This window comes from Callorhinchus milii, unplaced genomic scaffold, assembly GCF_018977255.1.
Source record: "Callorhinchus milii isolate IMCB2004 unplaced genomic scaffold, IMCB_Cmil_1.0 Scaffold2, whole genome shotgun sequence".
NCBI classification, from domain to species: domain Eukaryota; kingdom Metazoa; phylum Chordata; class Chondrichthyes; order Chimaeriformes; family Callorhinchidae; genus Callorhinchus; species Callorhinchus milii.
Genome location: NW_024704743.1, coordinates 75040835 through 75055810, shown reverse-complemented (window position 1 = coordinate 75055810; position 14976 = coordinate 75040835). Strand labels below are relative to the sequence as shown.

General features: G+C 37.0%; 1 protein-coding gene across 1 annotated transcript in view; it reads left to right on the top strand.

The window, feature by feature from the left end:
- bfsp2 (beaded filament structural protein 2, phakinin) overlaps positions 1-14720 on the top strand; it is an 18412-nt gene extending 3692 nt beyond the window's left edge. Inside the window, exons 3-8 of the mRNA XM_042346990.1 lie at positions 5930-6086; positions 7817-7978; positions 10265-10390; positions 10817-11037; positions 12354-12436; positions 14014-14720. Of these exons, the coding sequence (XP_042202924.1) occupies positions 5930-6086; positions 7817-7978; positions 10265-10390; positions 10817-11037; positions 12354-12436; positions 14014-14042 (778 nt within the window). The 3' untranslated portion in view covers positions 14043-14720. The remainder of the gene's footprint in view (positions 1-5929; positions 6087-7816; positions 7979-10264; positions 10391-10816; positions 11038-12353; positions 12437-14013) is intronic.
- The last annotated feature ends 256 nt before the right edge of the window (positions 14721-14976 follow it).

The window sequence follows — 14976 nt, the reverse complement described above, 5'->3', positions numbered from 1 at the left end:
GCACGGAAACTGAACTGTGCATGTTTCTTATTCTACTAGCCAAAGATTTGGTTTCGATTGTACAGAGAAAGATCAAGGTGTGGGAGTTAAAAGTGAAGAAAAGATATCCCAAATTGATATCCAGAGAAAGAACAAGAGACAATTGTGATCATATTGATTTGTCAGCACATCAGGCAGCTAAAATGAAAAGTCTTAACTGACCCAAGCATGCTAGTGATCTTCAGTCCTGGAATTTAACATTGTCATTTGCTGGTAGGAAGTCCACCAGGGCTGCTGTATGAGCTATCAGACTATATATTACTGGTACATAAATGCATATTAAAAAAAAGATATCAACTGAGATTTATCAACTTATGATTCCCCACATAAGTCTCAGCAAGTTGCCTGTTAACTATGTCAAATCACCTGATAAGAAGAACAAGCACATCTGCAATCAATTCAAGTAACAGTAAAGCATTAGCTACACAATTTACATATGAGAATTTGCATAGATATATTTGTAACTTGGATGGTTCGTCAGCGGAAATAAGTGCCATGTTGAGAGCTGAACTCCAGAGAGGAGTTTGTACAATTCTGTACAATTTCTTTCAACATTTTGTATCTGGCTTCAAATCTCAGTCAAGTGGTTAGGTAATAATTTACTGCTGTGACAATTAATTGTGAATCCTAAATTAGGGCAGACTCAGTTCCCAGTGGGATTATTGGATTTATAATTTGTAATTTATGTAACCCTTTGTGAACCTACGTGTATTATTTAAGTTGCGTAAACATGTGCATACAGGGAAATGGAGCTGCTTTTAATATTGTAATTAACAGCACTACATTATAGATGTCCTCAATATGTAATTAACAACGTTACTTTCATACAAGAAGCTCAGAAGAAAAGTGCATTTTCTTTCTTTAAAAGATTTTGCATTTTGACAAACTCTTACCAGAAAAAAAAGGAAGAGCATTGTTAAGACACAAAGGAACATAGACATCCTTGCATGCACCAGCTAGCAAGACTCAACATTGATTGTGCAAAAACCTGCAAATGTTGAATAAAACAGAAACAATTTACAGTGGAAATGTACATTTTCTCACCATTTAATTGATACTTATATCAGTCTGGGAAACTCTTCGAACAGGAGAGAATGGTTTCAGATTATTAATCCTGAAGCAATCCAACTCACATAGCAACAGGTTGGAATTTAGAGCAATGCAATGGGGGCTTTTGTGTTTCCTGGACTGAGGCATAACTTTGTGGCTATACTAAGAAAGGAAAATGTTATCTTTTGCGATCCTTTACTTAAACTATGATACAGGGGGTGTGATTCTGTGTCAGGTTCTTAGAAAAAAGGACACTTGATGTAGGAAGAATAAAACCCAAGATATGAATGGCACAGATAATATTTTAACACAAACGTGATTGAACCAATGAATGGATAGTCTTTAAAGTGCAGTAGGGTCTTAAAGTTCAACAGAGAACACCCAATGTTATTTACTCTGTGCAAAACAGATGTACTGGTTTACTGCAGGAAATGGGTACCAGCACACACGTGCATGACAAAGTATTATCAAATTAGCGTATCATCCTCTGACCTCTCCGCTCCACCATCAGCGGCCATACCTTCAACCACTATGCCCCAAACCAATGAATCTTCCGGCCTCAACCCTTTTACCTTTCCCTCTCCTTACCCATCTTCAAATCAAACCTGAAGACATTCCTCTTCGACCGTGCCTCCCCTTTCTCAAATTCTGGCATGGTTCAGTCTCATACGCTACTCTGCGTGAAGGGCTCTTTACAAATGCAAGTTGTCATTGTGTGCAGTTGCCAAATGGGATTGAGAAAGTAAACCCCCAACAATAATATAAGTTATGGAAAAGCAGTAGGACAAGAGGGCATAGGTTCAAGATTGTAAAGTGCAACTATAGGAAAGAGACCCAGAGAGTCTTGGTTGACCGAGAAAGGGTGGTTCAGACCAGGAAACATTTTTCCGCAAGTTGTACTTCTATCAAACCTACTTTCAGCTATTCATTTGTTTTCTTATTTCAGTTGCTATTTCTTCAAATGAGAAAGTCAACCTGTTGAGCTCATTTTTCTCCTCCAACTCAAATCTGGATAAACTTGGCAGGATCCAGCCTCGATCAATTAATTCTGTTCTACCGCTTTGGTGACTAATTTGTCATTATCTTAGGACATCTCCAAAACATTTCACAGCATCCAGCCCTGGGCTTTCAACAAGTTACCATTTTGGGAATTGAACACCAAATGATTGGCAACCCTAGCTTACTTTTTCTTGTCTGTTATGCAGCGAAGCTTGTTATAATGTGTTTGTCTGGGTCCAATAACTCAGCAGTCACTTTATAAGCCAAGAGTGAAAAAATGGATGATCTGGGTTGTCGGACTATTGTTGATGTGACTTCCAGCGCTATGTGCAATAAATACAGTTTGCATCATTTCCTGCATGCTTTGCATGCACTTCATGAAATGATATCAATAGTTTCTTGGACATAGTACACATGTGCAAGACATAGGAATTGGTGTTAGCGCCTCTTCCAGTATTTAGTGTGCATGTGCCTTGCACAGAAAGTTACATCACCTGATGACTTGGAAATTGGCCACTTTTTAGCTCAGGGAACTTGCAAAGGCTGACCTCCTCCATTCCTCTGTGTATCATAATCTTTCCTCTTTTAATATGACCCTTAATTCTTTGAACTATCCTCTTTTGTTTTGATAAGTAGTCTGTCTCATCCACTAAATGTTGAAATCAAAACTTATTGTAATGTCTTCTACTTTTACTCCATTCTTTATCTCCACCTGAAAAGAGAGAATTCCTTACTTGTTTTTATCTTCCTTCTACAATCTACAGGTTTATAATCCAAATTTGTCTAATTCATAGTTTATTTTGTTTACTCTGCCTTGGTATGCACCTTTTTTGTCTATTCACCTAGGTTGTTTTAAACAAACGTTCCCGGTTTGGGGTCTTTACGGAATCTTATTGGTACTTTCACTGCTCTGATTATCGAGAGGATCCATTTTTATTCTTTCAATATCTTTTACAATTCTTTCCCCTTATTTTCGCTTTGCATTCCCAGATTATTTTTTCTATTCATTAATCGTTTGTGCTTTCCACTCTTATTCTTTCCCTGTGTTTTTTAAAATCTTTTAAAAGATATCTACTTTTCCTTCAAGCTGTTTTAATTTTCACTTGAAGTCTTTCACAACCTTTATGTTAGTTAACAATGATAGAAATGGCGTACACATTCTGGATTAAAGTCAGCGAGGAGCTTAAGTATACACATTGGTGCAGACATCATGTAATTTGAAAGCTATTGAACTTGCAGAGGTCACCATCACACATTGACAACTGAGTTGTAATAATAACTTGCATTTTTTTATAGCGCCTTTCGTGTTGGGAGGACAACGCAAAGTGCTTCATCAGATTTTATTGGAAATTCTTGACTGTGTTTGGAGGCAAAAAGGGTTAGGGTTAAAAATATCCAGATTTTTTAAATGGGATTGAGAAAGTAAACCCAGTACAATATTTTCGGATGCACTAAGTCAGCAGAAAAAGAGGACATGGCAATTTCCAGACACAAGTCAGGAAATATTTCTTTAACCATCAGATAATTAATGACTCTATCAGTTTACCAGGAACAGTAGTTGAGGCCAGGACATTGGATTCATTTAAAAATCAGCTCAATGCTATGATAGGGGGACAATTAGGTTGATATTTCTGGAAGAATGAGATCAGAGGGTTTTCTTCATCCAAACTAACCTTGTGATTAATTTGACAATAATTAATTGGGACCATGCTGGCAAAAAAATAGTTGCCCTACATACTTACAGAAACATTCACTACAGTTAACAGTAGTTAATGCTCAGCTTGTTTCCATTAGTGCCATTGCAAGTTCTTTCTTTACTTTCATATGTACAATTTATTCTTGATTCACACTAGCACTGTTTTACAGGCTGATCTGTAGGATTTAAAAGACCAGTGCTCGCCCTTTCAGTTGACCTCCTGAAGTGTGTTCAGAGTATGAATTATTCTGTGGAATTTTCAAGTTCAAGTTATTTCTGTTTGTGAATTCCAGTCTTCACCTCTGAAGCTGAGCCCTGGGTGATCCCAGGATAAGATTGGATGTTGTGTTGGTGCCTGGGTCTTTTGAATCCACTTGGAAGACCAAAGGCACACATACTAGTGAGTGTTATTACTCAATAAACCTTATCTACAAATTTATGACAGTAGAATAAAGCTAACTCTGAACAAGTTATATCTTTTTCAAGAATTGGTGGGGAAACTATACCTTTCTTCACCTAAGACATCTTCCTTACTGCTCTTCCCAGCGTGTTTCTATCACTTGCATATCTCTAATCTACCTATATATTAAAATGATTTTGAAATTTACCACCTTACTAGAACAATACGATAAATGCGTAGGATCTATTGAGTTACATATAACCCAATATACATTTGGGTCATCTATCAAAATGTTCTGCTAATTGAAACTCGTGTAAACATCAATAAAGAAATTGAAATGATTTGTGATCTCCAGGATATTTGGAGAAGAAATGCATGTTGGTGTGTGTTTGATGATGAGGGGTAGGGCTCCACATTATAATATCAATTTAAGGAGGATCTTTCATTGGGGAATTCAAATATATTCTTAACTGTGATTAGAATTTGTGATTTTGCCACTGTTTGGGGTGAAGTTTGGAATGATCAAATATGTACCTCAACACTAGATTAAGGCTTCCTGATTTAAGAATGGTTTATAAATGACAGCAAAGAACTCTTATTAACACTTAAACTGTTGGCAGGTCAGAGAAATTCCAGGTTACCTAGGCAAACTTTTTTTTAAAACAATATTTAATCTGGAACTGAGTCAAACATTAATGTGTATATATTGTAGTAATAAAGGGACTCAAATATCAGGAGTAGATTTATTGTATTTAACACACAACTAATATAAATCATTTCAAAAAAAATTTAAATAAATTTTAAGTAATTCTCATCGTAGCTTCCTTTTTTTCATTCTCTGCTTCCCTTCTGTATCTCATCTTTATTTGTGTTTTACTTTATTTCCACCAAATAAAAAATATGTTCCAACTGTTTTATTGACAATTAACATTAAAAGCAATTCACTTGGCTTGTGCTCTGTATCTTGCAGATCTCACTTTCCTTTTGTGGAAGTGGGAGAAGTGGGAACAACACACAAACAATTGGATTCAGTTTAGCTAACTATTCCCAGTTTACAGTCATATGATTGCCAAAACATAAAGATTGACTTACCTGTGTTATTGATGTCAATTTTTGATCTGTTTGAATATGAAACCAGGAAAGGAGTGTTCTGGGATAACAACCTATAGTTGTAGATAACAACAACAACTTGCATTTATATAGCACCCTTCATCCAAGCTTGGAGCGCTTGGTGGAGCTTGATGCTGAGCTAGGTGGAGGTTGGGCCAGAGGAAGGTGGGCAAGGAGGGGGCAAGGTGGAAGAGTTGAGGAGAGAGTTCCATAGTTTCAGGAAATAGTGGCAGAAGATACAGCTTCGGATTCTGGAGCAGAGGGGATGAGGTACGTGCAGAAGGCTGGAGCCCACTGAATTAAGGGGCAGGTAGAGGAGAGGGATGTTGAGGCTGTTCGTAAAGAAGTATTTTTATAGTCACAGTTAAAGACCACACAGTTTCTGTCTGAAAGCAGCTCACAATATTAGCGCTCTGAGACGCAGTCCGGAGTGAAGGGCACTATATAAATGAAAGTTGCCGTTGTTGTTATTGTTGAATATTAGCAATGCTCTGTCTTTTGTTGGGAGCTCATTATAAGCTTAGCCAGGATGGGAAATCCAACCTGTGTTTGAAGAATGGTGGCTGTTACACATCAAGGTGAATATTCCAGTGATTGGACACAGGTAGATTTTTCTGACGTTCTCATTTCTTCAGATACGAAAATGAGCAACCATTCCGACAAGCAGTAGAAGAAGAGATCACTTCACTCTATAAAGTGATGGACGATGCTAAGATAGCTAAGATGGAGCTGGAGAGTCAGATAGAACATATGAAGGAAGAAACTGCCTACCTGACAAAGAATCATGAGAAGGTAGGTTGATGCAATACTAAATTCTGCTTTCTGTAATGCCTTTTGCTTGTCTTTCATGCAAAGCATTGAGTAAACTGAGGCAAATATCACGACATGAATGGTAAGAAGCTAAGGTTAGTGATCTTTTGACAGAAGAATCCAAACCCATTTATTAATTGAATGTAATCACAGTTAAGTTGTATGTTTAGGGACAATTGTGTCTGGCTGAGCCAAATTACAACCCAGATGAAAGAACAACCTACAGATGCCTTCAGGGAGGTGAGCATGATTCTGACATGGCCACTTATGGTGGACACAGTCCACATCCTGCAGAAGGATTGGAAATTGTTACAGTCTGCATGTTAGTCTGGAGATGGGATCTTGATGCTGTTTGATGAGAGTGAGGGTCTACCAGCTACAAACACCTGATCTCTGAGGAGTCAAGGACTGGTGGTAAATCCAGAATCTATTAAGGCTCAGTCAGTTCGTTTTGAGAGTTTCATTAAAGGATTTCTGCTATTAAAGGATGGATTAGCTTTCAAATTAATTCTTGAATCTCAAGCAGTACAGAGGGATTATTATTATTATGTGTTGACAGACAGTGATGTAGCTTTTCATATAACTAAATACTGGAAATATAATTGTTTTGAGTGTTATACACATTGACTTTTGTGATATTGGGCACTAATAGATTTCCCATTATAATCCACAGTGAAGGGTTGCGTGTTACATTGCGTGTTACATACAACAGAATGTTTACCTGGTTGTATTTATTGTGTCAATTATATTATGGAATCATAATCTTTTATAGCACATAAGGAGGCCATTTTTCCTTTCCTGTGCCAGCTCGCTGGAAACCCATTCCCTTTTACCTACACCTCTATATATTTTTATTTTTCAATATTTTAAAAGCTATTATTATTACTTGAAGTCACAGCCTAAGATGACATTCCCAGGCATTGCTGGCGATTATTGCATTATTGGAGGGATCGTCCTGAGGATGAGACGATAAACCGAAGTCCCATCTACCCTGCGAGGACATTAAACATCCCATGGCACTATTCAAAAAGAGAAAGGAGTTTCTCCTGGTTTCCTGGCCAACAATGAAAATTGGTCACTCGTTTCATAGCTGTTTGTGGGACAATGCTGTGTGCAACTGGCTTCCGCATTTGCCTACAAATATACAGTCAAAAATCCTGTGAAGCGCTTTGAGACATCCTTCTGATGTGATAAGGATTATTACTATCATTATTATTATGGATTTTGCTTGAACCGAACTATTGTTTTTGGTAGGGAATTCCACGTCCTAATTTCCTGTGTGTAAAAAAAAATCCTCACTGACCTTTTGTTGTTGTATGTTGATGATATTAAATTAATTCCCTCTAGTTACTGACTCATCAACCAAAGGAAATAATGTATCCTTATTTACCTTATTAAAGCCCAGCATAATTTTTATAACTTCTGTCAGGTTTGCTCGCAACAATCTCTGCTCCAGTAAAATATTTTGAGATTCTGTATTTTTTTGTCCTCTGCTAAAGCTTCTGAACTCTAGCATCATCTTAGTATTTCATTTGAGTAATTTGCTGCCATTCAGTTCTTTGACTGATGAGAAGAATATATCTTCAGGGTGGAATAATTGGGGTAGAGAAAACCTCCATTAGTTCCGTCACCTCTTTTAAGGCCTGAAATCCCAGGAGGAAGTAACAACCACTTTATGTGAGATTGTGTGTTTCCTTTGTATATCGTGACAGGATGTAAAAGCACTGTACCTTCAGCTTGCTGACTCTCAGGTGGAGGAGACTGATGCTCCCATGGAAACCAGCCTGGACCACGTCCTGGAAGCAGTTCGAACTCACTGGGAAAAGACGATTGAAAAAAATCGTGCAGAAACTGATTTATGGCTTGACAACAAGGTTGGTTTCAATATATTTTTGCATGAGTGGTCAAAGTGTAAATTGTATTTGCGTTGCTACATTCTTGAATCTAATAACAACTCATTGTTTCCAGCAAGTTCACAAAAAGCAGCGAAAGGACAATTTCAGGACAGGCATCAGGAAATATTTCTCTGCCCAGAGAGAACTGTAGAACTAGAACAGTTTACCAGAAAGATGATGGTTGAAGCCACGACACTGAACTCATTTAAACTCATTTAAAAAACAGCTTGACAGGAGAATGATAGGGTAGGTATTCTAGAAGAATAAGGCCAAATGGACCAAAGGGCCTTCGTCATCCAAACCCATCTTGTGATCTTGAGAGAATTAACTATTATTAGATATGGAGAGACCTAAAATGCAGTGGCATTTTTTCTTTTTAAAAAAATCTTTAGAAGATAGATGAGCATCCTCCACCCTATGCGAAGCACATCTGGTAATAAAATCTTGTCGACTGATCAACCATTTAATACAATCTTCCCTTACTGCTACCAACTGTTTTTTTTGAAAGATGGAACCGTAACCCAGTGCAAGGAAAAATGAATCAAACACCTTCAGGAGAGGAAAAAAGGAAAGGATAAAATTGGAGAGAAAAAAATGAAATTATGCTCTGGTCAGCAAGGTAGCTTGTAAAATGTACCTGTGAATTGAGAATATAACTAATTGAAATAGGAACAATTTAAAAACAGTGTATAAGAGTTATTGGAAAACTGATTTAGAAAGTTTAGAAAGAAATTAACACAAGTACAGTATACCTAAGATTGGCAGTGTTCAGTGACAGGTTTCCTAATTTGGTTTTAGTTTTGAGGGTTAACATTTTTGGTGTGTTCAGCAGGTTTATAATTTTTCGATTGCATTCTTACCACTGCTTTATTTTAGCAAAGCTTTTGGCTATTGACATGTGCTGGATTATTCGCTCAGCGAAGAGTTACAGGAAGAACAGACAATGACCGCATTAGATACTTTTATTTGCACCACTGTGAGTGAGCATTGTGCTATTCAGGATTGGCAGTGTGTGCAGCTGATGGGTATTAGCGGCTCTTACTCACAATTGTAAATACTGCTCTGTCATTGGTTCTAAAGTCTTTTCACTGCCCACTGCAATCTAGAAACTTGTTTCTACGCAGCAAACAAACCATCATTTTGAACCGATTTGTGTGCAATTTGCTGTTTTCAGTTAAAAACATCTGCAATATAGCTGAACATTTGGGTAAAAATTCTGCTAAGCTTTGTGCTTACAGGATCTCCTATGATAGCTGTGCATCGTCAAAGGTGATGTGTTCTAAATGCATCTGGTTATGCCACATTATTGCTTAATTTCTTGAACTGCGTTTTGTATAAGCTCCGAGATTCTCTTTGAATCACTAATTTTCTGTCTTTTTCTATGACTTTTTCTATCTCCATCTCTAACTCTATAATATACTAAATGTTATACTTACCTTCTTGCACCTTTTTTAAAAAAAAATCTAGTTGAGTTGTGCTCATTTGCAAAGTTGCACACTTATACGCAATGGATGATTATATAATATTGTATATTGTTTTCCAAATAACTATGTGTGCAACCTTGCACATTTATGCAACTGGATTCACAATTCAGCGTTTGCATCATGCTGGACACCAAAAATAAATCTACTGATTTTTTTCAATAAAATTTGGGAGAAAATCATTTACCAATTGACTTTTACATTCTGTGAAAATTGGTAAAGTGATGATGATGCAATGACAATGCTATAAATAATGACAACAACTTGCATTTTAAAGCGCATTTTACACAGGGCAGCATTTTGGAGCGCTTAAACAAGACAGTGCTCTTCTGATGTCCCCCCTCCCTTCACACTCCCTATCAAAAACAAAGGTTTGTTTAACACTTTCCCCTCAACACAATGTCCATTTAAAATGCTGAGCTATTCTTATAAATAGTGAGGTTAATTGCACCATCTGTTTTATTTTAGTGAGAAATTGCTGATTCCTGGGTGGTGTATTTCAGCTGAAAGTTCTGTTTTGTTCAATGCCTGTTTGTACAATACTGTTTGAAAGCATATTATTGTTTTTGTTGCTGACCGAGCACTATTTGTGATCAAGCTGTAGTTATTTGAAATGTGGTTGCAATACGAAGCATGTGCCTATAATGTTCCTCCCCTTGATAAAAAAAACGAATATTTCAGGCTTTTAAAATTGTTTGTATTGGACAGCCCAAAATTAAAAAGGTTATTCCGAGTCGATTCTGATTTGTTTTAAACATGTATTTATTTGACTATTATTCAACAGTCTGAAGTGGTGACAGCCAAACTGAGCCAAGAAGAGGAAGCAGTAGAAGCACTGAGAGCAGAGTTCAATGACGTGGGAAGTAAAGTACAGAGTCTTCAAGCAGAAACTGAATCGCTGAGAGCTCTGGTAAATAGTACATTTACAAACTGTTAAGAGAAAGTCTCCCTGAACCATTACAAATCTGAGCGTGGGGAAAAGACCCCATCTGCATCTACAACAACAACAGGATTGCATTTATAGAGCGCCTTTCACGTCGGGAGGACGTCCCAAGGTGCTGAACAGTTGGGTCGGGACCTGAGCAAGGGGGAAATGGTCAGGATGAGGGGAGGGAAGGGAGGGAGTGAGGAGGGGGTAGAGAGTCGAGAGCGGAGCTGAAGGCACAGTTGAAGAGAAGATACGTTCTAGATACGCTCATTATGTAACATGTTAGAGCATCCAGAATTTGGTAAATTGTACCACAATGAACACCACCTTTCTGAATGTGAGAATCTTTTTAAAGATTTCATTGTCAGATCAAACACTGAATTTCAGGTCTTTTTGTTATCTTTACAGAAAAGGGGGTTGGAGAATTCCTTGAATGACACAAAACACTGGTATCAGATTGAACTTCAGAATCTAGGTGCTGTCATCTCCAAATTGAAAGCTGAACTTTCCGAGATTCACAGTGATGTTGAACAGCAGCAGGATGACTATGAGGCCATCGTAAATAACAAAATGAGACTGGAAATGGAGATTGGAGCTTACCATGGTCTTCTTGAGGGAGAAGAAAGCAGGTACTGCACTCAGTTACCTCCTCATATGTGATTAACCCACATTCAGTGATTTCATGTTGAAAATATATCTTAACATGAATAATAATACAATATACTTCAACACATTAACAAAATCAATGAACAATTTTCCAAGAAGAGTACAGTACAATTAGGAATGTTAATTTACATGCTGCACTGCATAATGTTTCCATAGGTTAATGATTTCCATAGATTAATAAGAACTTTCCTGATCCAGTCACGTTTTGTGTTTTAGTTCAATCACAAAACACATGAGGAAAAGTAAGTCATCTGTATAGAAATTTATTTTTCAGGTTTTCTGCATGTTGGAATGAAGAAATGTTTCCTCTGTGATAATTCGTAACTAGATGGGTCTAAATTTCCCTGAACTTGACAAATCACCAGTGTTTCCACTGAGTCTTTGAAAATGGATATGCTGTTGCAAAAATCTAATAGAAAAGTTCATTGCAGTATTTTGGGGGATGAAAGTATAGACCCCATTGTATGGAGCTTCCAGACCAGACTAAGGTTGAGTTTAATTACAGTAGTCTCACTTAATTTCTGTGCAACAGATATTAGCTTTTACAGTTTTTCTTAACTCCATACCTATGGCTAATGGAAATAAATGTTCCCCTATATCATACTCTGGAGCAGTCACCTGAAACTCTGCTTCTAACTTTATATCCAGTCCTTGACTAACAACAACAAAATTATATTTGTTCACATCGGGAGGACGTCAAAGACCACACTCCAAAACAATTTCTAATCTCCCCATTTAATTCTTTTGGTTGTTTTCTTAAATTTGGGCCCTCTCATTCCTGTACTCCCAAGCTTGAGGTGCCTGCAACATTTTCTTACCTTTGGTTTTAAACTGAGCTCAGTTTGTGTCCATTGTTTTCTTATATATTATATGTATATATTATAAATATAATATATACCTGGATGACTATCCACTAATCTCTGGATTCATGAAGGCTCATTACTTATCTCTATGACTCTCCCAGTTGATATGTTATTATTCAATGAAGACTCATTATCTGTCTTTAAAAATTAAATTTTTTCTTGTGTGGTAGGGAGTTTAAAGCTTTTATTTAAACGTGTAATACACGAAGAGAATATAGGGTTTTAAGGTGGCGGCTAGGGAGAGGGGATTAAAATGGGTGAAAGCTCATGTGGAGTATAAATCCTCACCGTGAACTGGTTGGGTTGAATGGCGTGTTTGGGTGCTGTAGATTCTATGTAATTCTATGAAATCTCGATCTCGCTGTTCCAAATTCAAATGTGATGACTAAGGAATTAAATATTTCTTCTGATTTTAGATTGTCAAGTCCAGCAGCGACTGGTCTTGGAGGTTTAAGTTTCAGTTCTCCAGCAACGACACAGCAGTCTGCAACCTCAACTGGTATGTATATTGTTCCTTGTAGACAGCTATTGTGTTAGTGTAATCTATTCAGTGGAAGAAACAAGCGTAAGATATATCAAATAAAGGGATTGAGAACTGCCAACCGGGGAGGGAATAGATCCAGTTGTGGTATTGCATGCTAAATTGAATAATACTACAGTCCTAGATTTCAGAATTAAAGAGAGAATAAATGGGATCAGTTATCATATTTAAAGTAAAGAATGAGAAGGTAGTGCCATATATGTTGGAACGAATGAGCAGAATAATTGGTTCATTGAGTGGTTAGATGTGTAGGAGGGAATTGAATTTGTACATGCCTGAGAATGGAAAGACATAAGATGTAAATTAAAGATGTTGGCACAAAATATACAGTACATTTGTTTAAGGGAGGTGAAAAGAAATTTTTCTAAGGTTGTCTTAACGTTTTGTAGAAGAGGCTTGATTTTCAAAATTCATGACGTGATACGTCAAATCATGGATTAAAATGTGTTCTCAGCACACAATATTGGTAGTCCCAAAGAAATATGAAGACTACATGCCATATCACAATTAAATCTATACTTCACACAACTAGAATCAAAACACCTCCCAAGCATAATCTCCAAAAAAAATCTTAAATCTGTAAAATCATTTTATGTATTTGAATTTAAAATTTAGGATAGAAATTTCTTACATTCAATCCATGTAGGTAAATTGGCATTCGATTTTGCTGAGTTCCATTCCAGCTATATATATATTCCACACCCAGGTGGAATTTCTACTCCTAAATCTTTAAATGATTGAAAGACATGAGATTTCTATTGCCCATCATTGGTCATGGATGAGATCAAAGTATGAATGTCATCTATAGCATTGGCTGAGGAATGAAGATTGTGTGCACTGAGGGATATGATCTGCTGGCCATTTGATAAATGTAGTCTGGAACCATCAGCAATAGAGCAGGTAAGGCTGATGAATGTTGTTGGAGATCATTGATTTGGAGACGAAAGTAAGAGAAAGAACAGCCTCCTCCCCACCCACCATTAGTGGAGAATAACAACTAGGGGCAAAGCATTCCAACTTCCAATAAACAGAATGTGTAAAAAGAAATCATCTAACCTCATCTTTAATCTTCCAATGACAGTCCTGATCTTGTGCTCACTTGTTACCACTTTGCCAACCAGAAGGAATCAACCTTCACTGTTTAGCCTCAAAATATTTCAGAGTGAACTTTGAAGAGCTCTATTAGATTCCCCCGTTAAGCTTTGTTTCTGTCAAACCCCTCACAATTTATTGAGCCTATTCATCCATATGGAATTGGATAGGATAATTTTTTCACTTAGTTCGTTGTTGGAATATGGACTGCCTGCCAAGTAGGGTGGGCTTTCAAATTGAATTGGTCTCCTAGCTCTGAGCTGTGAGACTCAACGGGCTGAATCGCCTCCTTCTGCACTGTAGATTTCTATGAATCTAATCTAGAAAATACAGGTCACAAAGTACAGCAAACGTATTAAAAGCTTTGCAACATTGTGTAATATTTATAATTTATGGGATACAATATTTGACAAATTCGTTACTTATATTCTTTTAAATTTCAGCTGCTCCTGTTGATGGAACATCCCAATAGGAGAAGAAGGAGCCGGCGTTGATGTCAGTCAATACAAATGTTCCTGTAATGTGCATCTTGCACAAAGGTGATATTTCGGCATCAACGACAGTCTTGGCTCATTGAAGCACAGGAATGTGTTGATTTTGTGATGTGTTGCATTATGAAACTGGTTTCCTACAAACATTTATTTTATTTAAAATTTGTATTTTTGAAATATTTTTTGAGATGTGAAAATTGAACCAGAGGTTTGCTTCACTGGTTATGCTACTTAACATAAAATGTTAAAAAATATATTGCACTTAAAATTGATTTGAGTGTTATAATCCAAAGACGTGTTACAATCTTTACACTTAACACTTGATTGCCTACAACATTATATCAGATTAGCACTGATTCATTTCAGAAGCATTTTCACTTAATTTACCTTTTGTCTTTACACAGCATTGAATTAATGCCATCTGATCTGGATAATCTGCTACCAGCCATCAGTGTTTTGGTAGGAGGTAGATTAGGAGGTAGATTACGGACCAACACTGATGCATCCAAATCAAATGCAAGAATATTTTTAGAAATATTCCTAAAATACCTGATTTTTTTTTGCATGGATCTTCTATGTGTGTTATAAAAATGATTGACTGGTCTGTGAAAGGATTTGTGTGTGAATTATTTCTTGTTTCATTAAAAATTAACACCACACATATAATATGACTCCAACCCATGTCAAAATATTAGTTTCTGTGTCACCTCAACCTTCAACCATTCAATGTTTTCAACAGTGATATGATCCCAGATATGTTATCCAATTATGAGATGTAGATGGTATTTATACAGGAAATAGAGTGGTACCTGTGATTTCACTCTGACGAGGATCTGTAAATGGGCCATGATTCAGATGGAGACTAGTAGTATAAAAAGCTCCTCTCCCCCCCCCCCCCCCCCCCCCCCATGTTTG